At 40.4% G+C, this 27,993-nt stretch overlaps 1 protein-coding gene across 3 annotated transcripts in view; it reads left to right on the top strand.

The window, feature by feature from the left end:
• Nucleotides 1-27,601, top strand: part of PLEKHH1 (pleckstrin homology, MyTH4 and FERM domain containing H1) — a 50,711-nt gene extending 23,110 nt beyond the window's left edge. For 2 of the 3 annotated variants that reach the window (XM_048307389.1, XM_048307388.1), the window contains exons 8-29: nt 1,777-1,855; nt 2,438-2,526; nt 3,026-3,176; nt 4,180-4,319; nt 4,979-5,089; nt 5,647-5,733; nt 6,724-6,885; nt 7,835-7,915; nt 8,829-9,008; nt 9,141-9,249; nt 10,146-10,258; nt 10,919-11,095; nt 11,903-12,000; nt 14,537-14,714; nt 15,123-15,278; nt 17,856-17,956; nt 19,716-19,857; nt 20,710-20,852; nt 21,772-21,901; nt 23,934-24,020; nt 24,536-24,682; nt 24,980-27,601. In XM_048307389.1, the coding sequence (XP_048163346.1) occupies nt 1,777-1,855; nt 2,438-2,526; nt 3,026-3,176; nt 4,180-4,319; nt 4,979-5,089; nt 5,647-5,733; nt 6,724-6,885; nt 7,835-7,915; nt 8,829-9,008; nt 9,141-9,249; nt 10,146-10,258; nt 10,919-11,095; nt 11,903-12,000; nt 14,537-14,714; nt 15,123-15,278; nt 17,856-17,956; nt 19,716-19,857; nt 20,710-20,852; nt 21,772-21,901; nt 23,934-24,020; nt 24,536-24,682; nt 24,980-25,156 (2,838 nt within the window). In that variant the 3' untranslated portion in view covers nt 25,157-27,601. Of the gene's footprint in view, nt 1-1,776; nt 1,856-2,437; nt 2,527-3,025; nt 3,177-4,179; nt 4,320-4,978; nt 5,090-5,646; nt 5,734-6,723; nt 6,886-7,834; nt 7,916-8,828; nt 9,009-9,140; nt 9,250-10,145; nt 10,259-10,918; nt 11,096-11,902; nt 12,001-14,536; nt 14,715-15,122; nt 15,279-17,855; nt 17,957-19,715; nt 19,858-20,709; nt 20,853-21,771; nt 21,902-23,933; nt 24,021-24,535; nt 24,683-24,979 lie in introns of those variants that run through there. The other variant, XM_048307390.1, reaches the window with a different exon arrangement.
• The last annotated feature ends 392 nt before the right edge of the window (nt 27,602-27,993 follow it).

Below are 27,993 nucleotides of genomic sequence, written 5' to 3'. Positions count from 1 at the left end.
GAATCAAACATGGTTAGAAGGGAAAAAGGGACTTTATCTTGGTACTTATTTTAAGGATCCTTAGGTGCACTACGTCCAGGTCAAATGCACCGAAATGCACCCCCACAATCCATCTGGTATAACATTATAGGTTTTACTAATTAGCATATCTATAAAAAATTCCCCAATGAGAGGCTCGAGTGAGCCCCCCTCCCCAAGGAACCTTCCCCCTCGATGGTCTTATCTCAGTTTACAAAATGTGTTCTGGAGAGGACCTTGGTCTCTGGGGCATCTGATCCCTAACTATGAGGCTTCTAAGATGTTTAGTCTCCTAGCTTGACAAATAAGTCTAAGAGTGTCAGCTAAAAAACACTTAAGAATACAAAAGCTATAAAAAGGTATATAAAAGGGTATAAAAGAAAAGGCAAAAAAATCATCATGGCATCAATTCTGCTCCCCCTTCCGTGTCTTCCAGCTCAGAGGGCTGGGTACTTGGAGAGCAACTAGTTTTACCATCAAAGACTGAGGCAAAGAAGGCATTGAGTACCTCTGCCTTTTCCTCATCCTTTGTCACTGTTTCCCACTCATATCCAATGAAGGATGGAGATTCTCTCTTTGTTTCTCATGTGTTTATAAAAGTCTTTTTTTGGCTTTTACTGCAGTAGCCAGGTGAAGGTCTAATTGGGCTTTGGTCCTCTTAATTTTTTCTCTGCATAACTTCATGGTGTGTTTGTACCCCTCCCGAGTCACCTGTCCCTTCTTCCAAAGGTGATAAACTTTGAGTTCAGCCAAAGTTCTCTGATCAGACAGGCTGGTCTTCCTCACTGTCTCATCTTCTAACACATGGAGATGACCTGCTCCTGCACCTTAAAGATTTCCTTCTTGAAGAATGTTGAGTCTTTCTGGATTCTTTGTCCATCAGGACTGACTCCCAAGGGACTCCATCAACCAGGTTCCTCAACAGGCCAAACTGACAAACCTGGTGGAAATCAATGTAGCATCAAAAGAGACAATTCTCTTTTCATTTGCTTTTTTAAAGGCAGGAGCAAACAAGTGATTTATTGAAACGGCGAAGTCAAGCACTCATTGTTAATTCTTATGTCTTATAAATTTTTTGGTGTACTTGACTTTGCAATCTTAGGTACTTTCATATTATGTATTATATGTGTTATTTCATAGTGAGTTTTGGTTGTATGCTTTAAGAAGCACCAAGAGGTTTCCTGGCTTTGGGGTTTATCCATTTCGCACTAGCTGATGTCTTAGTAGTAGCTCTGCATCTAGATACAGAGTTGGGTTCCTCCTCTGGAATTTTTATCAATTCATGAAGCACTTGGAGATCCTTTGAACTGAAAGTTCTGTATGTTGTTGTAACTGAGACACAGGCTTATTGAGATCATTCCAGGCATTTCTTTCATTCCCTTATTACAGAATGGGCATCCTTTACAGCTGATGACTCAATGAATTGTCCTGGTTTAGGGCTGTTCTTGATTCTTGTATTGTTTATAATTTGGAAAAAAATCCATCTCTTTCCAAGCTGTGATATAGTAATTTATTGACAATTACATGTAGGTGTCCAGTGTGTGGATGTCACGTCTGTAGCTGGGAATTCACACAGAGTTACACACGTCCATTAATGGTCATTCACACAACATACAGTGGAATTCAGCTATCTTTCTTAGAGAGCCCTTCTTCCTACCCAAAGGTGTGACTGTGGTGTGATTCTGCGACATGGGCATTTCTGTCTGTAAGAATTACATTTTTGCCTGATCATTGTTGTTCATGGTATTAATGTTTCAGGAGAGCCGAATCTATGCTGTGGCCAAGTCTGGCATGAGGCTGTCTGAAGTGGCCATGGTGAATGATACTTCCAGCTGCTGTAAGTTCTAGACTAGATCCATCCTTAGAGGGAGTTCATGGTGACAGTGTGGGACCTGAGCTTCTGGCTATTCACATTTCTTCGTTTCCTTGCCTGTTTTCAAAGTAAATTTGACCTCACAGATAGCCTCAATAAAGGAAGGGAGGAGAAGATATCTGATTTTGGGGGTGGTTGGTGCTGGGCTGTTTGTGCCTCTACATTCAGGGACATCTTCAGGGATTCCATTATCTCCTCCATCAGTTTTGCCACCAGTCTTCTGCCTCTGCATGTCTGTGGCCTGTTTTTAGTCTTCTGATTAACCATCACCTTTACCTGTTACGGCTTTTATCTGTTTGGACAAGGGTACACCAGATTGCCACTGTACCATGAGGAGCACAGGGTGGGTAAGGTGTCTTACAGGCTAAATGGAGGGAACATTGCAGCTCTCACTGGGAATTGTATGGAATTAATAACACGTCTCCTGGCCTTTCTGAAGCCAGACTGTCCAGGATAGCAGTCCTCCATGTGCTTCTCCATTAAAACCTCCTCTTTTTCACTGGTTTGTATTATTTGCTCTCTTGCTTTCTCTCTGAATTTTCCCAGTTTCCAATTTCTCGTGTTCAACTTCTGGGCCATTTACCTATCTCATCTACAGAAATGTCACAGTGCCAGTCTACACTACGCTGAAGGGGGTAAGGAGTTACTTCACTTTTCCTGTTGTGGAAAGCATGGTCCAGGGCTGCTAGTAACTTGAGACAAAATAGGATGAAACTGTGCAGTGAAGGAAAGAAAATTAGAGAATGTCAGGAAGTACTGAACATCAAAACAATGCAGAAAGAGTAGCAAATGATAAATATATTTAAGAACACAGAACATTGCAACAAGTTTTGGTCCAGGAAGTTGCAGTGTGCACTATGAAACCTAGAGGTGACAGTGGGTGTAGCCTAAGGAATGAGATGGAACATAAGAAGAGTAGGAGGGTGTAACCAGAGGAAACCCAAACAAATCAGACTAGAGAGTCCAGCTTGGAAGTTCTCAGACTAGAAGGGAAGGAGCTGAGGAACCCTGGGGCAGAAGTGGGCAAGGCAGTGTGAAAATAAAGGGCATGGGTTTCTCTGTCTTGTGATTGAGGAGGGATTGTCCTGGGCAAATTCTTCTCTCACACACTAACCATACAGGTCTGTTTTCCAGAAAGCCACACAGATCAGCAGTGTGCCTTTCTTAGATGAGTCTTCAGGCTCTGATGATGACTGTGGCTCCCATGCCAGCTTCAGGACGTCTACTGCTGGATCTGAGAACAGGAAAGCTAGCATGCCAGGCAGCCCTCGTGCCGTGAAGAGAGGTAAAGTGGGAGTATGGCTACTGAGCAGGATGAACTCTGTCATCACAGGCAAGATGCCCTGAACAGCATCATTGGTGACAGGCAAATGCTCAGCCGGAGTGATGCCAACAAGGAGTTCTCCCAGAATGTGTGCGGACATCAACAGTAAAACAGTAGAAACAAGTTCTCTTAGATGTTTTTTACTGCTGATAGATTTCCATTCAGGCAATTGCTAAACTAAGATTGCAGGAAGGATTGCCCTCCCAAGTTCATCACATATCCAGTCATCCATACCTTTTCTGTGGCTTCTCCTTGGAAGCAAGCTACTACTGACACAATAAAGAAAATGCTTTTTTATCTTTGTCATTGGCTGGTAATTTCTTGACCAGTAAGCACATCTCTCCTTTCTTTGAGAGACATCGGGTAGTTTGAGTCCTGACTAGGACTATTTTTCTTGCCTGCTGGGAGGGCTAAACTGATTCCTTGAATGGAATTTTCATTACAGTTGGTTGTCTTTAAAATAGAAGCGTATTTCTTGTAGTCTTAACTTTTATTGTGATGCATTGGCCGATGTGCCTGTGCATTGCCATGTGCCAGTGGTAAAAGATTCACAGAAAGCAAAGCCCCATTGCTAGTGAAGAATCCTTTTCCTTAGCTGGAATCAGAGGGGCTTGAGACTTTATAATGGATACTCCCAGATGAAAACAAGCTGTCTCTCCTTCAGATAACAAGTCTGTTGATTTTTATTTTATATATATATATTTTTTTTTTAATCTGTTTTTATTCAGCAATAAATTTATTTTACCGTCAGTATCCAAAACTCTTCACTACTTGTCTTCCTAGGGAAATAAAAAGAGGCCTCAGAAGTCACATTAGTGGGGTCTGAGTTTCCAGAGTCTGATCTGATTTGTCCTCCTTGAACCAAAAATAAGCCTCAATGGTGGATGCAGAAACCTTTTTGGAGTGTACAGTATTCAGTTCATGCTTCTGCCATGACTCTCATTCCTCCCTTTATTTTGAACAGGTGTATCTATGTCCTCACTGAGCTCTGAGAGTGACTATGCCATCCCTCCTGATGCCTACTCCTTGGATGGTGACTATTCAGAGCCAGAACATAAGCTACAGCGAACATCTTCCTATTCCACTGATGGTGGAATCTGCACTGTAAGTCTTGCACTGTTACCGTTATGTTACACTTGGAAAGGGATGCAAACAGAGCCTTGGCCTGAAAAGAGAAAAGTGTAACTATAGTATATTGAGTAATCCCCCTGCAAAGGGATGTTCTAACAGACTGGGCTATTGCTCCAGCTGGGAGACCAAAAGACATTATCTGGTGCTTCAGAAGAAGGTGCATTTCTGTTATGTGGTTAGATAAAAGTATAAGCATCAAGGGTTGTATTCTTTCCTGATGACCTATATTGGTTTCCTGGGGTTGTGTTCTACTTTAATGACGGCCTTACACTTTTGGGACAAAATAAATCTGGAAATTCAGAGGAAGGAAGGAGAAAGTAAAGAAACCTCAAAATGAGCAGCAATAAAGTCTGTACTCTTCAATGCAGGAGATCAAACAGGCAAGGAACAGGAGTCTAATCATGGCATAGAGACAGCCTTTACTTTTATTTGGAAAATCAGTGCTTTGGTAGGAAGAGAAAAAAGTTTACAGTGCATCAAACAATCAGTGAAATGATTTTTGATGGCTGCTACTAAACAAAGCAGAAAATTATGGGAGATGCAGCAAATGTCTGGGCTTGATTTCAGCACACTTCCATTTGTATTTTGAGAGGTGCAAGGTAACCTCCTCTCCACTTTGCTCTGTCCTCCAGGAACCCATGGAGAAATCGGGCTACTTGCTGAAAATGGGCAGCCAGGTAAAGACATGGAAAAGACGATGGTTTGTTCTCAGAAACAGACAAATCATGTACTACAAGTCCCCGGTAAGTCACTGGGATACATTTCCTTCTCTTTAAAGGTACAGAGAAATTCAATATACTGAAAAACCACTTTTGGTTAGACGTGTCACTGTTTTGAAAATCATTACAAACATTAGAAAGATTCACTGTATGCATCAGATGAAGAACAAAGTTATTATTAATAAACTTGTCACTTAACAAATGTCTAGCTGAATCTTGAAAACTTCCAAAGGTGGAAATTCAGCCACCATCTTGGTAGCTACTGTATGTTGTATTCTCTTCCCAGTTAGAAAAGGTTTGGTTTGTTTGGGTTTGGTTTTGTTTTATTAATCATAATGTCCAATCTTAACTCCATAAGACAGTATTTGTTATCACTGCCCTTGTTACGTTGTTTGCCACTATTGAGGAGACTTTTGCAATGGGATCACACTGTCTCATATTTCACCTGGCAACCTTAGGCTGTCCTTTCCAGCTCACGAATGCAGACTCCAAGCTGCACGTGCATATGATGATGTATTTAAGTAATCTAAGACCCATCTGAGGTTTCCTACTGAAAAAATTGTTTGCTTTTCGTTCCTCAGAGTGATGTTATCCGCAAACCACAAGGGCAGCTGGAGCTGAATTCCTCATGCCAAATTGTCAGAGGCGAAGGGTCCCAAACATTCCAGGTAGGTGTTGCTTTTTTATCCTGCAGATAACCATACACTCAGTGGCTGGGTGAGGGAGCACTTATTTCAGACTGAATGGTACTGTGTGTCTCAATTGATATGAGCTAACTTTATGTGGTCTCTGTGTTTCCTGGCACAAAACAGGCAGTTAGTCTAATTAATAATGAGGAAAGAGCTAAATTGTAACCCAAATACACCCTTTTGAAATTAAAAGAAATTCGTATTTACTTTTTTCCTGTTTTACACCATAACACTTTCCCTTTTTTGCAGGAGTTAGAGCTTGAAATCTGTGGGGGAAAATGATTCTTAGAACAATTAAAACCAGCTAGTACCTAGGATCTTTCTGAGAGACTTCTCTCACAAGATCTCAAGCCTGACTTTACATGCCTGGAGGATCTAAAAAAAATCTGAATAGTTTGATTCCTTTTAGAATTTGACTTCTAAAGTATTAGAAGTTAGCCCATCACTGGGTTCACTTTTAAGTCATTATTGACTTAATTAGAAAGGCAGTATTAAAGTTTCTTTCATACTTTGAAAGGCACATGGCCTGGCTTGTGACCTACCTTCTGCCCTTATGGAACTGAAGTTGCTAAGGCCTAATACTATTAAATTTATAGCATCTTTCCTCTCAGAGTCACAAGGTAATGAAGGCAAAATGCAATATGAAGTGAAGGCAGCAAAACCCCACATTTATGTAGTCATCTTTAAAATGAAAAACTAGCAGCAGCACTGAGGAACAAGAAAGGATGAGAGAGGACACAAAGCCACAGTATCCAGTGGAAACAGCAAGAGAGCTTATGAGAATTCGATTCATCTGAGTGTCGTTTCTTTCACTTGGGCGTTGAGGATTAGCACCTTTTTTCTTACTCTCAGAAAATTCTCTCCTGAATGACCAAAAAAAAAAATCTGTATGGCATAAAGAAACTCAGCAACTGAAGAAAAGATTTGTAGGTGTGCAGATTTATACTTTCTCACTCCTTTTCCTTCCAGCTTGTGACAGAAAAGAGAACCTACTTCCTGACAGCAGACTCTCCCAACATCCTGGAGGAATGGATTCATGTCCTACAGAGTATCCTGAGAGTACAAGTGAGCAGTCCTGTTGGCGTTCCTCATAGTGATGCTAAACCTACTGTGAAGGGCTGGCTCACCAAGGTAAAATAATATTTCATACTTTATTCAGTTTAGCTTGGAATTCACAGTGTACCAGCTTCTTGGTTTGCACAGTAAATGTGAGCAAGAAATTAATATTTGAATACTCTCTGTAAGAGTAGGGAAAGAAGGAAAAGTGGCTGTAGATTTATGTATTTCAGAGTGAAGCATTTATATAAATGATAAGGAATGGGACAAACAAGGCTACTGAAAGGTACTGACTGTCAAGTAGTAGGTAATAACAAATATCTAGTTTATGTATGCTTTTCTTCAGCAGAGTTCACAGCTTGTCATAGTAAAAAAATCAACACTGTTGAATGTCACGTTTAAGTGATCTTTAACTTGGTGACATAGGAGAGTTTCAAAAAAATGGCTTGTATGGTTCCAGGTTAGCATTTAGTTCTGTCATAACAGACTTCAGGTACATTAGTACAAAGTACAATGGCTGAAAATTCTTATTCTTTGTATCATTTCCATAGATTAGTTTGACATTGAAAGTTACTGTGAGTATTTTAATATAATTCTGGTCAGGTTCTAAGATGGCTAAAGACAACCTTCATCTGAAGGTTATTCATCTTCAATAGGAAACAGCTATCTAGACTATAGGCTGACTGTTCTTTTCTTGCTGAGAAGAAGCGATTTGTTGTTATAATCTTTAAAACGTTATTGTTAATGTTATATTTCAGTATATAGAAATTATAAGTTACTATGAATGAGTAAAACACTTCACAAAACCTTAGACCCATTCCCATAAGCACCCATGTACTTGGGTGGGAACTCCTTGCCTGTTTTTGGAAGGGGTGCCCTGTATGTTTTGAGAGGAGCTTATATTAGCATAAAATAATATATGCAAAGTTATAAGGGAGAACTGAATTGGAAATTGAAATCCTAGAAGGTCATTCTGAAAATACTGCTGATATTAAAAATATGGATATGTTTGTCCTCCTTACAGGTCAAGCATGGTCACTCTAAGCTGGTCTGGTGTGCACTGATTGGAAAAACTTTCTACTACTATCGAAATCATGAAGATAAGGTAATTCCTTTTTCTCCTTTTATTTCTGGACCCTCCTTTCCCATTTCTTATGAAGTTTTCTTTACTGTTACTGCTTCTGTGTGTCATGTCTCTTTATTGGTTGTACTTCTCTTCTAACAGCACCTGTTCCACAGCTTTATATTTTCTGTGATTTTATTTTTTTAACCTTAAATGACAGCAGACTTAAAAGGCAAGTGATTGCTCTTTCTCAGATCACTCTATACCTTGTTCCTCATTTTCTGTATTTGGTCTTGTGTAGCCTTCTGAGCAGACGTTCATACAGCAGCTGATAGATTCCGCATATCATCATGAAAACAGATAGCAACCACATTCTGGGAAGAGGGAAGCAATCAGTGTAATGCGCTGCCATTTCTGGACACTTGGCCCAATAGTCCATTCCTTTGTTTTGGTGATGTCAAACCCCAAGTTTTAGAATATCAAGAAATACTGTGACTTATATTTGGTATTGACCTCCAGAGTTGGCACAGCAGATCTCCTCTCTTGTCTGAATCTAACTACTTATGAAATTTTAAAAGTATTTCTTTTCCAGTAGCAAGCAGAAAGTCTGGCCAGGGTCAGAAAACTGTGGCTCAAGATACTAAGCAACTGGCCCTCAAGTGTAATGGGAAGAAAGCAGTATCTTATGGGAAAAAATATCTTCTTATTTGCATATTCTCATTCTAATCTGTAGATGCTCTCCCAAGAAAAATAGAAGTAGTGACACACTTTGTAAGAACTTTATGAAAGAAGAGATTCTCTAGAAGTGCAAGGTTACATTAGCTAAGTACTGAATTATTTATTCCTTACATTTTACAGAACTGTCAACATTTTTACTTGGCTTTTCTTTCCCAGTGTTCCCTGCCCATACTGGGAGATGAGTTACATTTATCTAATGTGCTTCTGCTCCTCATAGTGTCCTTTAGGGCATCTGCCTCTACGTGAGTCCAAGGTGGAAGAAGTAGACCGTTCCTGTGACTCTGATGAAGATTATGAAACCACTGGTGGAGGACTTCTCTCATCCCACTGTACATTGGTGATTCACCCACAGGACCAGAGTCCCACGTATTTACTTATCCGCACCAAACAGGAGAAGGTATAAAAAGCAGTCTTTTTTTGGAGAGCAAGAGTCTTTTGGTAACAATGAACAGATTGGGTCATATAGGCTTAACCTGATTGTAGAAAACAGACCTGAATTGACTCATACTGTTGTCATCCTTATGCCTAGAACACCTGGCTGTACCATCTGACCGTTGCAGCTGGTAGCAGTAATGCCACAGTGGGCACATCATACGAACAACTCATTGGAAAACTATTGGATGCAGAGGGAGACCCTAGTAAGTAAGCACCACAAGCTCTTCCATGGTATCAAGGCATAAGGAAGAATAATTTCAATTTTCAGTTTAATCCAGTCAAAGGTGAGGGAAGGGGATTCTCGGTAGTACATCATATGGTATAGTGTCCTTCTCCCCTTGTTCTCAGACAAGTCTATCACATTGTCACATCATTTATCAAAGCCTCTGAAATGTCTGTAACAACAATTCAAATTAAAATAAAGAACTGGTGCTTTAATTTTTTCCTGTCTTTGTTGGTCTTGATTTTCTTTTCCAGGAAATCTTGACCATGCAAACATGTGCTCTTTTCTCCTAATACACTCAAACATACTTGCCTTCCCATCTGTTTCTCTGTCTGCACGTATAAACCCTTATACATACATCCATGCTTGTCTGTTCCTTCTCATCTTTGATACCTGCTCATGCATTTGTGTTTACACACCATGTTCTCAAATATGTATTAACATTTGCAGTCATACTTAAAACTCTTCTTGCATTCTCACATATTCTGGACCCATATGTGAACATTGCTTCCTGTTGAATAGTGACTTGCACTAACAAATACCCCCACTGCAGGCAGCTGCCCTGGAAGGGTTTGTGTCTCTGGTTTGAACACACACCTGAGCAGCTTCTCACCAGAATCCGGCTGACGAGAAGTTCTGATGTAGCAGGACTGAGGATGCCAATACTTCTTTTTGCTGATACTAATGCTGCTGGTGACTCCTTATCCATGGTGGGCTTTGCTGAAATCAGTGAAGTATCGCCAAAGATAATGTGGCCTAGTGCAGCGCTGCTTCCTCGGGTGCTTTGCCATCTCAGCAAGGCTCCTTGTCAACATGGACGCTGTTCTCTCTCTTCTGTTTCTGACACTGCATGTTTTTGCCCATCTGCTACCTCAGATTCTCCTCTGTGGAAGCATCCTATGTTGTGCTACAGTAAAGATGGGTTGCACACATCCCTCACTACTCTGCCATCAGAGGCTCTACAGACTGAAGCTCTGAAACTTTTTAAGGTATTTAAAGGGACATTGCATGGTTTTCAGTTATTTTGCTCTGTTGCTGGGGCAATAACATTGTTTGGTCATGTTGTACGACATTTACTGTCACTATGGGTTGCTTTAGACAGGCCTGCTGGTTCATTTAGGTGTCATTCATTCTTTGGAGGTTTAACTTTTCTTTTGCAGGATCTGGGTTTAGGAGTAATGTCCCCCACAGACTTTATGCTTCAAAGTGAGCTTTATCTTCCTCTTTCCTCTCTAATAGTTGGATTGAAGGAAACAGAAACAATTCACTGGTAAACTCAGTTGTGTCAGTAAGGCCAGTGGTGAAGCCACTGGAGATTGCATTTTTGCACTCTCTGAGTGTAAGATCAGCAGTGCGACTGGACAGTGTGAGCAAGGTAAAGCAGAGGCATGAAAGGCAGGAAGCACATTTTCTCCTCAATTCTCTTGCTGACTTGTAAGTTCTTTAGACCAGGGGAGGTTGAGTAAATTTTCTAGTTGCCATAACTAAGGAAAGAGGAATAGGAATTAAATGTTGACTCTCCTCCCTCCCCTCAAGGTTATTTAGTAACTGTCTGTAAGTTAATAAATACATCTGGGGAACCTGGCCTGTAAAGTACCAGACAAGAGTTGCTGTATTCATGGCATTGACTAACTTCTACCCTTTCACAGTCCTGTCAGCTGTTCATCAATGTTCCTGTGGAGGCATCCTCTATTGATTACCATGTGTCACTTGCCCAGACAGCACTGCAGGTGTGCTTGACACATACCGAGCTGCAGAACGAAATTTACTGTCAGCTTGTTAAGCAGACCAGCTGCCGACAACCCCAGAACCACTCAGTCGTTCAGGTCAGTTCCTCTTCATTCACTGCCACTCTGCAAATACTTTCCATTTAATCCCATGCTTTTAATAATTAGCTATGGGTCTGGTTCTCATAAAGTAGTGCTCATGCTAAAGGTGTGCTGGGGAAAGAGAATCTCAGCACTGGTGTGCAAAGAAAAACACTAATATAACTACTTGAAAAATAATTTTTAGTTTAAATGTAACTGTTTACCAGTTGCAAATGGTCTATTCATTCAGAATCAAAGTTCACAGCGTGTGTTGTCTTGCTGTAACTGTTACATGGTATTAAGTTTGTTTTGCATTTTAGATAATCAACAGCATACAAGGCATGAATATTACTATTAAGCATGAAATCTGAATCTTGCACTGTAATTGTTGGGTAAATAAAATTAATAAGTTACAGCATGAATGTACACACGTGATTACAATATTCCCAGCTCAAATGAGACATTAAAATCAGGTTGAATAATAATGGATCTAATTTGAAATAAAATTCCCTTGTGCTTTTTTGGTTATGATTTTCAGTTACATAGTATTAATTTAAGTCTTAATTGTTGACTCAGTTGTGGTTAAAATAGTCAAAATTTTCAGAAGTAGCCAATCATTTAGAACTCTTCTCAGAGTCCAAACTGAGATACTGAAGAGCAGTCTGTCTGACCATCACTTCCCTCTGAAACATCTTGAACTACACACCTAAAAAGGGTCACTCCAGAAAGCAGTAGTCACCATCCATTATTTTGACTGTAGTATTCTATGAAAGACAGCAGGTAAGAAGTACAGAACAAGAATGATGTCCAGTTTTGTGTTCACAGTGCTGGCAACTCCTGGCTTTATGTGCTCCTCTATTCCTGCCTCAACATCACTTCCTCTGGTACATCAAACAGCACTTGCAGCGACATGCAGATCCCAGGTAAGGACTGCAGCAGCATTTCATTCTGCTCAGCTGACTGCCTCTTGCACCCACTACAGATAAAGAGGGAAGTAATTTTGGAGCACACACACCTACAAATATATATTGAGAGGGAGGACAGAAGGTTCCCATCAGTATAAAGCTGTGCCCCTTCAACCATTCATATTAATTTGTCACTTAGATGAAGCTAGTTCACAAAACTGAGTAATCTATACTAGCAAAAGAACTTTCTGTAGAAATAACTGGAGCTACATAGGGGAGTTTTTTGCTTATGCAGCTGTGTTCTTTTATTGACAGACAGACCAAAGTAATTACTTGGAATGAATTATTCAAATTTTAGGTGATTACGTTCTGCTGTCAGGTCACCAAGCAAAGTGACAGAACAAAAGTAAGGCAGAAAACATCTCAGGGACCCATAAAAAGTTAGGAAAAACTAACAAACCTGAAATATGTGATAGTATTATTTTCTATTACCTCTTTGGTGTGCAAGTATGGTAATAGCAAGAAGTTGTTCTCCTTTGCTCATGCTGTGCTTTTTGTTTCCATGGTGATCTGGTCTTCAGCGTATCTCACTGTGTCCTTAGCAGGGAGGTCACAGCTAGAGATGTCTAGTTGTCTGTTGCAAAAATATACTGTTGTTAAGACGAAAGAGTAGTTTCTTTTCAAATAAATATTCATTTTCAGTTAATAAGCCTAAATCTGCCATGGAACTCAAGCTAAAAGTCTCTGGCACTGCAAAGGAAACGTGTACTGCTATCAAGTATTTTAAATGTTTAAATGCTGCCTCACATTTGCTGTTTCTTCTCAAAAGCAAAAATACTGATATTGGGCACTCCTCAATGTTCAGGTTGTCTCTCTGTTTGCTAAGACAACATGTTAGGGATCTTTTGTCTAGTACTAGGAGCCATCTCTTCAAACTTGTGTGTTACCAGCTCCCAGACTGGCCCATTCAACTCAGTAGTGGAGCTGCTCAACTGTTGGAGGCTGTTGAATTTCATAAGGATTTGCGGGGCCCTGTGAAACTGATTGATTACATCAGCTTCAAGCTCTGCTGTGCTGATGGTTGGCCCAAAAGTACCTTTGTGAACAAATAAAAAGTTCTTAGCCCAAAAGTATCTTTATGAACAAATGCACTCCAAGCAGAAACAGAAAGGAAGTTTATTTATATGATCCTGCTATGAAACAATTATTAGGGCTAGAAAAAAACCCCCAGAAATTACATGAAAATGTGCCTATGCTCACCTGTAGTTTATATTAGATTTGGAGCAGTTCCTAAATGGGATTTAGTTTGGTTCCTTCTCCCTAGCTCTAGGAATACTTACCTCTCTTTGGATGGAGCAGATAGAGCTGTTTCTTGACCAGTTCAGAAGATCTACTTTCCCTGTTCCACACAGCAAGCAAGACACTAGAATGTTTACACTGCATAATGCCTATGGTCTAGATCTATTCTAGGTATTAGAAGATCTTAATTAGAAGAATTATAGATCTTAATTCTAGGTATTGTTTTTCGTGAAAAGGGGATCTTAGCGTACATATCAAGTCTCTAAAAGGGGAATAAAAGTGAGAAGTCATGGGGCTTAGGAGCATTTGGAAACCAAATATAACAGCTTATTGATGAAGCAAGATTATCTATTTGATTATTGTCCAAGCTCATTACTGGGAAGGTGAACAATATATTGCTACAGTGAAAAGCCAGAACTCCTGACTTCCATGTTGCTTGTAGGGATTTAACTGGAATTTTAATCATGTACTGAGCTCCTGAAGGCATCTTGAATGGAATTATTTTCCCCTGCAAAGTGATAGCACAGCTACAAATCCATAAAAATCCTTCCATTTCAGACCTTATTCAGTATATACATTCTTAACATTTTTGTGCAAGGTGCAGTTGACTGTTCCTGCTTGGCTTTAGAGACACTTGCATCTTTTTGGTGTTGTTCAATGGAGCACTCTCTTCAGTAGACAGTAAACTGATCATCTTGGTAACTATCCCTATCCTATATTGAACTGTCAACAAATCTAAGCTTGCCTGGAATCTCTGTTGAGTCTCTTGTTTGGCAGATAGGGTTAATGGAAACTTACAGCTTGTACAGCCGTGTAAATTGATAAACACAGCTTGTAATGCATTAGTCTCATAGGATTATACAACTCAATATTTACCAGGACTTGACATGATAGTAACTAAATTCCACTGGCATGACAGTGAGTTTGAGGGTGAATTGATCTTGACTTGACAGATACTATGATGGCAACAGGGCCCAGAAGAGAATATGTGTCCAGTCCACCTAGAAGCAGGGAATACTCTTGTGTTTCCTAGAGAGTCCATTGTCTGCCTTAGTTTTGCAGGTCCTTGGAGCTCAGGTTTGTGTTGTAGCTTTGCACTTGAGCTGTTAGTCTGTCGAGATGAACCGTGTATCTGCACAGAGATACATCTTTGCTTGAGCAAAAGCCTGAGGGAGGAATGCGTTGTCATGGCGTGGGAAATTGAAGAGGACGTGGCACTTGGAGCATGTTTGTGGTTCTCTCCCCCTTTGCCTAGGAGTGAGATAGGCAAGTATGCCATCTACTGCCAGAGATCAGTGGACCGCACTGTGCAGGCTGGAGAGCGGGAAGCCAAGCCCTCCCGGATGGAGATCGTGTCCATCCTGCTGAGAAATCCCTACCACCACTCACTCCCCTTCAGCATCCCAGTGCACTTCATGAACGGAACATACCAGGTGAGCCACCACAGCTGCCTTTCTTCTGGGCACTAGAGGACTGCACCATAACCTGCCTCTTCGTGTGGGTGGGTGGCACCATGGTATTTGTACATATCGGGGGTTGGGAGATAAACACTGTTTCTTCTCCTTGCTGTTTTAGCTGATCTTCCAAGAAGGTGAAAGGAATTAATCCCTAGTTCTACAGATCTTAGGAAGAAAAGGTAGCTGAGAAAAAGGGAGAGATGCTGGCAGTGTCTCAGTATGGGAAAGAATGTGTAATATGGAGGGAGACAATAAACAGGTGTTGTCACTGGAGCTGGAAGTTAATCCTGAGAGATTGATCTGTAGGAAACCACCTTCATTAGCTGGGATACCCATCAATGGTCACAGTTCTTGTATCCTCAGTTAAGTCCCCTTTCATTGCAGGTTGTAGGTTTTGATGGTTCCTCAACAGTTGATGAATTCATCCAGAGACTGAACCAGGAAACAGGAATGAGGAAGCCATCCCATATGGGATTTTCTCTGTTCGTAGATGATCCTTCTGGCAGGAATTTGGAACATTGTTTACCAGGCAACATGAAGGTATTTATTTTTCCTCTCTGCTACCTTTAGTACACATCTTTGAAGAACTGCCAAATGGTTAATAAATCTTTATCTTAATGAATTAAGATCAAATAAACTTGGATATTGTCTATCTAGATTAATATTCACAGATGAGATATTAATTCCTGCACTTGGGTCACAACAACCCCATGCAACCCTACAGGCTGGAAAGCTGCTCAGAGGAAAAGGATCTGAGGGTCTTGGTCGACAGCTGCCTGAACATGATCCAGTAGTGTGCCCAGGTGGCCAAAAAGGGCAATGACATCCTTGTCTGTATCAGCAATACTGTAGCCAGCAGGACCAAGAGACCAAGAAAGTGACTGTCCCCCTGTACTCAGCACTGGTTTTGGGCCCCTCACTACAAGGAAGGCATCAAGGTGCTGGAGTGGGTCCAGAGAAGGACAATGAAGCTGGTTAAGGGTCTAGAGCACAAGTCTGATGAGGAGCAGCTGAAGGAGCTGAGGTTCTTTAGCCTGGAGAAAAGGAGGCTCAGGAGGACTTTACTGCTCTCTACTACTGCCTGAAAGGAGGCTGTAGCCAGGTGGGGGTCGGTTTCTTCTCCCAAGTAACAAATGACACGACAAGAGGAAGCAGCCCAGAGTTGCTCCAGGGGAGGTTCAGGTTGCCTATTAAGCCAAATTTCTTCACTGAAAGAGTTTCTCAAGCATTGGAACAGGCTGCCAGGGAAGTGGTGGAGAAAACACCCCTGGAGGTATTTAAAAGGGCTATAGATGTGTCATTTGGGGACATAGTTTAGTGGTAGATTTGGCAGTGCTGGGTTAATGGTTAGGCTTGCTGATCTTAAAGGTCTTTTTCAACCTAAATGATTCTATGATTCTATAATTAGCTAGCCTAATCTGATATAGTTCTTAATAGAAAGAGTTATTTTATTAGGTGGTAAATCGGTCAATTTTTAAAAAGTCTAACTCAGATTTTAGCACATATTAAAGTTTAATTTGTCTTGACTACAGATTTGAAACATGACCGAGCTAGCCAGGATGATCAGATATTACAACTGTCATCAAATATGACACTCCTAATTGAGACAAATTTATGTTAGGCTGTGAGTCTTCTGGCATGTCTGTATAAATTCCATTTATTTGATTATGAAGTATCTCCTTGCTGTCTCCAGATAACTCAGGCTTTCATTGTTCATAAGCTTTCTTAGGGGAGAAAGCTCTACTGAGTATGGTTTCACTTTAAGGAAGAGTGCAGTGCCTCAGATGAAGGGAAAAAGAAAGAAGATAAAGTATTAGCATGTGTCTTTCATATGGAGATTTTTAGCCATGCTGCAGCTGAATGATGGCCTTAATTGAGCAGGCTGGCTGCCATGAATGAGACACATCAGAGTTTGGTACAAATCTGTGAGAATAATTTGTCATACAGCAATAATGGAGGAATAGTTCTACTGCCAACTTTGAAGAGGTCCTGATACCTGTAGGGGACTTAAAACAATCAATTTTACACAGTGTAAGATTTCACATTAAGCAACAGAGGGAGAAGACACCAATAACTTTGAAATAGATGGTTTGAAAGGAAACTACCACAGACAGTGCCAAATTATATAGTTGGTTTTAATGGCCTGATATAGACCAGGTAATCTAGAGCTTTGCTGGTAATTGGACCACCATCTGGAGAGATGAGGTGTCAGAGTAAACAAAGGAGCTTGAGACAATCAAAGGGATCACTTTGTCTTGGCAAGTAAATAATAACCAGTAAATCTCAGTAGCTTAAAAGAACTTTAGAGATCTGATTATGTATTTCATGTGGCTTCTTATGTTCACATTCCTTTCACTGAGATACCATCAAAAGAGAACTAGGGGCCTTCATTAGACCACTTGTAAAAGGACTTGAATAACCAGGAGGAGCTGAATGGAACCAAAAAAAAATAACCATGTCATTATGAAAAACATGTCTGAGTTACAAAGTTGGAATCTAGGACCAAACATTCCCAAAGTTTGGACATTCACATCCAAGGATTTGGTATAGCCATGCATTTTCTGCTCTGTTCAGAGGATATGTTAGTGCTTTAGTTTGGCTCAGGAGGGCACTTTTGAGGTAAACCTACCAATCATTCCTATTAACCTGCTTTGACTCACATTAAGGAGTAACCTCAGAGCATGAAATTGATTATTTTTACATGAAACATGAACTGGAAGATGTCATCCAACATAGTAGTGGGCTTTCAGGTCACTTGGTCAGACTACTAGTGTGGGTGTGGAGACTTAGGAATGGGTGTTTCTCTGTGCAGATCTGTTCCTCCTGAGCTTTGCTACTTGCTGACATAGACATAGCCACGAGAGTTACTACCAGACCAGAATTCAGGTGTCCCCCTGCATGTTAGAGCTGGAGTGTTCAGTTGGAATGCTTTCATTTTTACATACTGTGCAATAGAAAAAGGAAGTGTGTCGTCACTTTGAGCTGTGTTTATGCTGATCCAGTCTATTTCTTTATCTTCTGTGTTTCACAATATTTTATTCACTTACCTTCCCCTCAAGCCTTGGCTATTTATTTCACCTCAGTTTGTGTCTCCTTTCTCCTTGCTATTTTTTAAAGATCTGTGATGTCATTTCTAAATGGGAACAAGCCTTAAAAGAATTGCATCCTGGAAAATATGATGGTGGCACAAGAATCGTAAAGTTGACCTATAAGAACAGGTACTGTCTTTTGTTGGGTGGCCTCACTACTGCTGTTAATTAAACATCCTAGACTGCATATATCTCTGTAGATGACCAGTAATTTATAGTATCATTGCTGCCAAAACTATTTTAGCTAAGATTCATTTAAATCCTACAGGAGATGTGATGGCTTTTGTCTGTTACATATACAAAAGCATATGGCCTAGGGGTAAAACCCAAACCACTTTGCAGTAGCAGAATAGACTTAAAATGAGTTAACAACTAGCTGTAGCACAATAAGGTACACTTGGCACAATTTCATTTGCCTAGATCCTAAAACGTAATTGAAGAATGTGTGTTAGGTGAGAGGAAGAGAGACCTAGAGGAAAAATCACCAGTGAAAACAAGTGTGCCGAAACTTGCAATTAAGTGAACAATCACAAAGATGAAAAAGATACAATAACAATGTTCTAAATCATATGAGCTGTAGAAGACATGTAGTAGCAGTGCCCAAACTTTATAAAGAAAGAAATGTTAAAAGTTAGATGATGAAAGATAGTAGAGAAGGGAAGTTCAAGATAAAAGATCTAAATCAAAAACTGGAACAAGTTCATCACTTATAATACAGATAGGAATTCTGAATTACAGTAAATCAAGAACTGTATGAGAACAAGGAGTGAATTCTCTTTGCAGGCAAAACAAAGGCCACCCCAAAACTGAACAGAGAGTTCAATATGGAATATATGAAGATTTTGCTGACTGTAATGGTATAGAAATAAATTTCTGTCAACTTTTTTAGTTGGTGTAATAGAGATGAAAGCAGAAGTTACTGCTTTTGACCCAGAAGGCAGTATTTGTTTCAGGAGTGAAACTTTGCAGTATTGTTTTGTTGGGCTGGAATGTGCATAGGCTAGACAACAAGGATGTTTTGATAAGGTCTCTCCAAGGCTGGACTGTTCTAACACTAAGGACTCTGATAATACATTTGTAAGGTCAATATGATCCTAATAGTGTTGTTAATTTCAAAGTGACATAAAAACAAACAAACTGATCCACTGGAATGAATATCTCATGTAGTGGAATTGTGGAATATGTAGCCATAGATGCAGCTTGAAATTAATATGTCAATTAGTTGCTGTGGACTGTGTATGAGGAATGGTTCTGGGAAGCATTCCCCAAGCTGGTGTCTTCAACCCCAACTAATAATCTTGCTATGCCGTGTAAAAAAATTCCAAGTGTGAATGGAATAAAAATCAGTAGGATGCTTTGATTTACAAGCATGTTTCCTTAAACAAAGTCTGCTAATTGGGTCTCTTATTTCCTGCTGAAGCAAACTGAAGAATTTTTTAATAAGTCTTCAGTGTAAGTGGTCAAATCCAAGCTGGCAAGTCTACAAGGCTGCCTTGTAGAAGCTTATATATGTAGAGCAGAGGTAGTTCTCTTTCCTGTGATAAGCAGAGAAGGCCATAACTTAAATATTGACTGCCTGTGCTTGATGGGGATGAATGGACACTGATTTAGCTGTGTTTAATAAAGGTTCACTGTCTAGAAGTGGTTGGCTTACAGAATTCAAATAGCTTCTGAAGCTAGAAAGCATGTTTTGAGCCTCCTTGCTCAAGTCTTGTTCATAAGGGAAGCACCTCAGCTTCCAAACCTCTGTCCAGTACCCCCTCAATGAAAAACAAAACGAAACAAAACACAAAACACACTTTTATTTTGCCTCACCTTCATTCAGGTTCCCAGCTGTCCATTCAGTTCACAGTATCTTTTTACCTTCACAATCCTGTCTACTTTTTAGACTATATTTTCGGAGCCAGGCCAAAGGTGAGACAGACCGTGAGCGGTTGCTACTGGCCTTCCAAGTGAGCAATGAAATAGCCAATGGAAGGTTTCCTGTTAATAAGGAATTAGCTCTGGAAATGGTGGCTCTAATGGCTCAGGTGAGTAAGGCAGAAATCCTCTCTTTTGTCCTCCTTCAGCTGCACACTGACTATGTTTGACTAAGCAGCTCCCTTTTGATGTAAAAAAACAAATACGTGATACTAGCATACATATGTTAGAACACCTTTTGCTGTAGGGAAATTTGCTCTAGCTGTGCCTCTCCTTTCCTTCTCAAGAAAAACACTGGAAAAAACAGAGTGAGGCTGGACTATCACCAGACCTGCCCTTAGTAGCTTAGTACCTTAGTAGAGATATGGAAATAGGACCACCACTGGAATTCCATTAATAGTAAAAACTTCCACTGTTGCACTGCTAATACCCTGTTACTCAGGAAGATCATCTTCTAGGATCCTCTGTTAGGTCTCCAGGCTTGCATTTAGTATTTTACCACATAAAACACACATTGTGGGTTGTGGGCATGATAAGCAGTGTAATAATTTTTTATTGACCTGAAACTGAGTGTTGTATTTGTTAAAGCAGCATAAACTGAGATGAAGAATCTGGGGACATGGCCCAAACTATTTACAAATATGCTGTTGTTTTAATTGGCCAATTGAAAATAAATCCCCAAAGCCTGGCAGTTTATACAGATGTGTCTCCTTACAACAAATATCTGGCTGAAATCATGTTCCACTCTTAGATCAGTACCATAATTCCTTTGGCAGTTGTATCCTCAGTGGTTGCTCTTTTGTTATATTTACTATGGTAAATGCTGTAGACAGCATTCCCCAGCCTGTGTCTTTTGCATGACTCATAAACACACTAGTTATCAGTATGGGAATTCATGGAATGTTCTACTGCATTAAAAACCCCATAGTATTGTTGCACTATAAACTATAATGTTGTCTTAGGTGGAATATGGGGATTTGGATCGACCAGGATCTTCAAGTCCTGGGGGAACATCAAAATTGAAAATGCAGCATCTTCTCCACCAGGTTTTAGATAAATTCTACCCTAAACACTACAAGCAGAATATTACTCCTGAACAGCTCAGGTAAATTGTTGGTTCTTGAATACTTTGCACTGAAATCAGCTTTTACTTGCCAAATTGTCTTTACATTTAAGAAGTTTCAAGGAGTCCTGTCAAGCTTATTTGATGTAGAAACACAAACAAAACAAAAGTGTCAGGAAAAGGTTCCCTTAAAAGAAAAAACAATATAAAAAGAGCCAAATCACCAACTAATTTTGCCATAGACAAGAAGTTTAAGCCTTTCACTTCCAAGTTAGGCATCTCAGTTTCAACAAACTTAACCCAAGCCTAGGATGAATTCTCTTTCTAAGTTTTTGTTTTATGCTTCCCCCAAGTGTCAGTTGGATCCAGATGCCTAACATTTGCAATGAGTCATAAAGCCAGCTCGTATGGGTTGCTTCAGGCCGTGCAGGGATTCTGGTAGGACATATTTTGGCAGGGTTTTTTGATGTTCTGACTTGGAAATTCTCACACACAATGCAGAGAGCTCAAGTACAAAATTCACATGTTGCCACAGATCTCAGATCTATCTGATTTAAAGTGAGAGAATGGTCTTCCTACAGATCCTAAGCTATTTAGGGATGCAGTGGTGGAACTAACACAGTTAACCTCCTTTTGGAAGCAAATTCCATCTGGATGTAGCCAGGTAGCTGCCAAACCATCCCTAGTGAGCCAAATCAAGAGTGAGCTAATATATATTGCCACTCCATGTAGAGCATACTACAGGCAAGGTATGAGGAAGGTGAGAAAGTCTGTGGAAGTAGAGAAAAGCTAAAATAAACTCAGGTTGTACAACCAATAGTGCTAACAGCCCTGTCCGTGAGTGCTGTGTAGAACAGCCCTTTTGGAGTAAAGAGGTACATTTATTAACTGCTCTGATTTTACACATCTTTGCTTGGAAGACATTACTAAATAATACTGTTTTGTGTCTTGGATTCCTCAGGCAACTGACAGACAGGCTGGCGACGAAGTGGATGGTGCTGCAGGGATGCTCTCCATCAGAATGCATTCGAATTTATTTGACGGTGGCCCGGAAATGGCCTCTCTTTGGAACCAAAATATTTGCTGCTAAGGTAACTGGAGCACGCTTTATTCTGTTGCCAAGAGTGAATTATCTGAGCAGAGACACACCTACAGTCTCTGGTAACACAGGTTGAAAATTATTCTACTTCAGAAAGGGAAAAAAGCTAACAATACTCTGTTCTGGACAAACAGCCCTGGTACCATATGGGTTGAAGAAGAAGGAAGACAAGTATATTCTTACCAGTAGGGGCTGCTAGTGTTCAGTAAATAAATACTGAAGGTTCCCTGGCTGCGTCAATTGATCATCATCCAGAGTTCTACCTGTCCTTACAAGCCTTGCCAAAGCTTTGTCAGGCAGGATTTTCCCTGGGCATCAAGGCTGCAATGATAGTTTAAAAAATAAGATTTACATACCGCAGTGGGGGAGGAAGGGAAGAGCCCCCCTAAGTCACACCTGGCAGCTGATGCCAGCTATAAGAAGAATGGGTACTTCAGTCCTGTTCTCTGCTTGACACAGAGCTGGATAATTTCCTTGCCACATGAGAGAGGCAAGCATTGCTAATGTCCTGTTGCAGAAACAAAACCAAAAGTACACACTGGGTAAGCTGCCAGCCCACAGGCATCAGTGGGAGAGCAAAGAACAGCTGGAGGGAGTGGTTCTCCCAATAGCTTGTACCATCCCTCACCCCATTCCAGGCTTGAGCTGTGTACCTATTGCCCATGCCTGAACAAATGTCTTAGCACACAGTGGCTGTCTGAGAAATCTTGTTTTGGCATTAACCATCTTCCCCATCCCAGCAGACGTTTCTGCTGCTGAAAGCTTGAGGGAGGTCGTCTTCGTGGTTACATGTCTTGCTTTGAAGACAGAGCTGCTCTGGTTACAGAAAAAAAAGTCTAATGATGAAAGGAACCTCTTGAGTAAATATACAAGAAGTTTTCAATAGACAGGTATTTCCACTGTCCGGACTAGAAGAGGTTACTGTCCGAAGAGGTTACTTGTCGCGACGGAGGGAAGGCCCGGACACTCAATATGAGTGATCAGCAAGCTTCCGTTTATTGATCAGTCGTGGATTACAGATATAGTGTGACTAATGAGGCTTATGCATATTCCAAAAGGTGCAAGCTGAGTGGTTTACGGCACTGCCGCCGACCCCTCCCTCTAGTTCTACCTTTGTGGTCAGCAAGTTCCTCTTTCCTATGCCTAAGTTCCTCTTTTTCCCATGCCCCGACCACAAGCTTTCTATTGTTAACTGTACTGCTCACCAAGGCCAGCATGTCCCTGCTGTATCAGCATAAGGCCTTGGTCAGCTGCAGAGGGTCTATGCATCCTTTCTCACGTAGCTCAGCTATTATACAAGATGAGTGCGATATTCTGCTAAATCATGCTCTGTAAGCTGCAAAGGGTCTACGTGTCCTCGGTCATGTAGCCAATTCTCTACAGTTACTGACGCTGAAGAATCAGAATATAGAATAGGTCTACCCACAGGTGAAATAATGTTGGTATTTCTGATGATTAACGTATTTTATAACTTTTCAGCAGTTAAACAGCAAAGCCTGTGGCATTAGCCATGTAATAGCAGATTCCCAGGGAAGATTTTATGTCATTAGCCATAACAAGTCATCTTCAACAGACAATTGATGCACATTTGTGGTAAGATTGTGTAAGAAACAAAATGTCATTGATGTGATGGTACTGGGTGCACTGGTATAGAAACCAGCAGGTTTCACTGCCTCCCTGACTGATAGGAGCAGTATAAACACATGTGCTGAGCAGAGCTGCCATGTTGTTGCTCTGTCCTAGCATTCCTTCAGTTTTAACCGCACTGATGGAATCTAATTAATTTCAAAGCCTTTGTTATCCTTGGATCTCTTGTGCCACTTCTCCAAAAAGTGTATGTAAATCTGAAAATATTATTCAAAATTTTGGGAAAAACTCTCTTAAAAATGACACCAGGTCACACCAGTAAGCCTTTAGGATTTTTTCTCATCTTCACTTTATCCTTAAATCTCAACATTTTTATCAAAAACATCATTCTATGGTGGTCAGGAAATACCTGAATTAATAATTTTCTTTCTCTCTAGCCTATTTTGCCTTCCTCATTGGAAGACTGTCCAGTCTGGATAGCTGTGAATGAAGATGGTATCAGCATACTGGATTATAACACAATGGTATGTTGAGGAACACTGTTTAACATAAATACCTTACCTACCACAGAAGGAGATTCCCCTGAGTCCACTGAAAGTCACTAACAGTTTGTCTTTAACATCAAATGGATCCAGAAGTTAGTTTGTAAAAGTCAGAAATAAGGGAAGTCAGTGTTATGTTTGAACACTCCATAGACAAAAAAAAATTACAGCTGCAGTGTAAGGTAGGGCAGCAAACATGTTCATACATCTTGCAAAATCTCAGTGGTCTGTGCTTTACTAACACCATCTGGGCTATAACAAAATCTGTACAATGAAGCAGTGAGGCATTGAGCAAACCAGGAGAAAACTAGAAATGTAATTCTCACTTGAGTTTTCTCTGCCAGCTGTTACCTATAGAGCCACCCTATCTACTGCCCTTTACTGCTGGACACCTGGTGTTCTTGCAGGGTGTAGCAATATAAACTAATATATTAGTTTAAGGTGGAAATTTGGAGTTTTTTACAGAACTATGACTTTTTCAAACTCTCTGTCTGCAGCATTTGAAGGTCTCTTACTCATACTCCTCTGTGCTGACCTTTGGAGGCTGTCGAGATGACTTCATGATTGTAGTCAGTCAAATGAAAGAAAGAAGTTCTGGAAAAAACAGCACTGAAAAACTCCTCTTCACAATGGCAATTCCAAAGGTAATTACAAATGAAAAGTGAGTTTCTTTACAGCTGGCAGCATCAGGGCTAGGTGTTTTGTACAAGCCCTGGGGACTGGTACTTGTGGGTGCTGCACTAGCTATATATGTTCAACAAATCCTTGGTAAGCTGGAACCTTTGAACAAGAGACTTACTCTACCTAACTCTTAAAGACAGAGCTTTGTTTTAAAATTTCATGGGAAAAAGCCAAAAGCTATGCAGTCAATAGATTCTAAAAATCAAAGGGCATTCTTACCTCTAACTGGCCTACAGTTAATAATTTTCTCTTTTCCCCAGATTGTTGAAGCAACACTTCTGATTGCCAGCTACATTAACTATCGTTCGAGTCCTTCACTGCTGTCTTCCACACAGCCCTCACGAAGCAGAACACCTGCTAAGAAGCCCTGGGAGACTGAAAATCGGTGCTTTTTTCCTTCCATGCCCCGAAGCACTAAGGGGCCCACCCTGCTCTGAGGGCTTGTTCCAAATGAGCTGATTTTGTTGGTTATATACCACATATTAATGCAGGCTCTGATTTTTTTTCCATAATAATAGACAAAGTTCCTTAGAGGTAGCGGCAGTATACTTTCTCTTAACAAAGAAGTTGATTTGGGGGACTGTGCAGGAGTTTTCTTTCTATGACACATTCCATCCAAAATACCATTCCTCAGGTCATTTGCCTGCACAGTGCTCCAGTCATTACATCTGCGCTCATTCTTCCATCTCCTACTGTACTGCCTTGCTTTACAAGCACATACATTTTCTTCGATCCCTCCCATTTTCAGCTTTCAAAAGACAGAAACTTTCATGTCCTTGCTCAGACATGAAAGAAAGACATTGCTGAGAAGGAAGAGGAATTAAACTCACAAGAGTAATTCTGATGCAAGTCAGGGGTGATTTCAGATCTGAAATAGTGAGTATAGGATTAGAGTTCAGTGGTACTTAAGAGTATTTTCAACTTTAAATAAAGGTGGAAACCTAGGGTCTTTGCACGTTGCATAATCAGAACAACTGGGACTGGAACAGTGTCAGAGGATGCCCTGGCTCCTACAGGACCAAGGCATTTCAGAAACTGATGCTGTTCTATGCAATAGATGAGCATTAGATCGCTGCTGCAGGGCAGGGCTCAGTGTGTCACATGCTCCACTGGCAGGCAAGCACTTTCAAAGACTTTCTGATAACCACTGTTGCAGATGTGTTTGGAACTGCACATTATCTCAGACAAAGGAAGACAAGGCAAGCAAATTTTGTGCTTTTTCTATCTTTCAGCAACTAGGACAGATCTTCCCAGACAAGCTCTGCCATTCTGACTTGACAGAAGCTGCCTCTTTCAAACTCCTGCTTCCTTCCTGTACCATTAGCAAGGAGGAGGTAGTCAGCAAATGTGTACGCATGTTCTTCTGACTTTCCTAAAGAATGTTGGTAGGTTTGATTTTTTTTGATATGTTTCAAAGGGACTTCATTATGAGAAGGTTATTGAATTTTAAACAAATAAAAGAAAAATAGTGATTCTTCATAAAAAATCTAAATCTACTTAGTTTAAGTTCAGCTATTTTGATAAGCATTCTAAAAAAGCTAAGAAAGAATAACTGCACTTTGAAAAGTACCATGTCCAACTTCATAATAATTATGCATTCATGGGCAACTTTCCCACATTAAAAGAGTGTGGATCCAACCACTAGACCGAAGTCAGTAACAGCAAACCAAAGTTATTTGCAAATAAACAAACCAACCATACCAGTGTTTTTACTCCCTAGTACCTGCCACTAACCTAATGCACATGGGGAGCTGATACATCAAGAAGCTTTAGTTTCATGGTTATGGTGGGTGCAAAACCACAAACTAAAAGAGAAGAGCAGGGGACAGACAAAAATTGTTCTAAGCAATCCCTCATCAGCATCTTTGTAATATGAAACAAGAAAACCCAAACAACCAAACAAAACAAACCCAACCCCAAAATACCCCATGGTGAGTTAAAGAAACAGTATGGCAGACCTAAGACAGGAAAAGATTGTATGAACTGTGGCCTGATTTGCACATACTGTAATGTACCCACTTGCTATGAATTTAAGGACCATCCCTTGAAGGTACAGAAAAGGGTATAAGCTTTCTGAGCCGAAAATAACTTTAAGAAGGTATTTAGTCATTTCTGTTTTCCCTTAGGTACTTTCCAGTGACTATATATCCTGATAGTAGTTTGTATTTCCTCTCTCTCACACAATTACCTTAGTATAGCTATGTCAGTTTGAATACACAAAGTGTTACACCTCCTCACTCTATCACCTGTGCCTGACAATTTCTCCTGTATCTGAAGGTCTGTTTGACAGTTTGCTTCTGGTATCCCACCAGTAACAAAGCTGCTTCAGAATAGGCTGAAGCCATCACCAGTGCTGGGGATGCTCAAAGCATAGAAGTTTCCAGTTCACAGCCTGTACTTCCTTCCAGTACTAACACTCATCTCCACAGAGACTTGAGGAGACTTGAACCAGGGCAAACAGGAAGCAGAGATGTTAAAGAAACAGGAGCTCTCCTGAAGCTCATTATTTTCTGCCACAATAGCACTTTAAATTGAGAAGCATGATACACAGAACTTTCTTCCTTGTTTCTTAAAAATATTCACCAGTACTTGAGTATTTCAGGGACCACCCCACTCTGATGGATGCACATACCCCTCCTATTTATAGCTTACCTGTCTTCAAACACCCCACCCTGTGTAGATACCTACTTTGTATGATTCTTTCATAGAGAAAATAATTGTTTATTTTAATCAATGCTTTTGGCAATGACTGTTAATGCAGCATAGAATGAGATGACAAAAGCCTTTGTGTTCCTAACTGCTGTGTGTATGTAAAAGGCTGTCTGGACGATACTGTGAGATTTCTGTTTGTTCTTAATAAAATGCAGCTCGTGAATTAATAACCATGAATTAAATGTGTATTATCACCAGAATGAAAGAAACTATTTTAAAAGCCAAAATATTCTTGATGTAAACAAAAATGAACATACATTGTGTTTGGTATCCAGGCACAAACCTGCCCTAGACTGATTCCTTGTGTCTCCTGCTGATCTTCTCTCAGCTTAAGTGGATGACTATACCATGGGCACAGGATGTACACTCCTTCAAAAGAGTGCTAAAACAATCTTTCACACTTCCTACTGTGACAGCTTCTTGGTAATTTCTTCAGTGCACATTCTGACAACTTAATGGGATTTTTACAGCAGTCAGCATTCCCAGCATTCTTGAGCCCACAGCTCTGTCCACTCTGCTGAGACATCTTTTCTTTTCTGACACAAAAGGCAGTGGCACATCC

The sequence above is a fragment of the Corvus hawaiiensis genome, chromosome 6 (assembly GCF_020740725.1).
Source record: "Corvus hawaiiensis isolate bCorHaw1 chromosome 6, bCorHaw1.pri.cur, whole genome shotgun sequence".
Classification (NCBI taxonomy): Eukaryota; Metazoa; Chordata; class Aves; order Passeriformes; family Corvidae; genus Corvus; species Corvus hawaiiensis.
The sequence above is the reverse complement of the archived record's forward strand: the minus strand, read 5'-3'. Positions and strand labels throughout refer to the sequence as shown.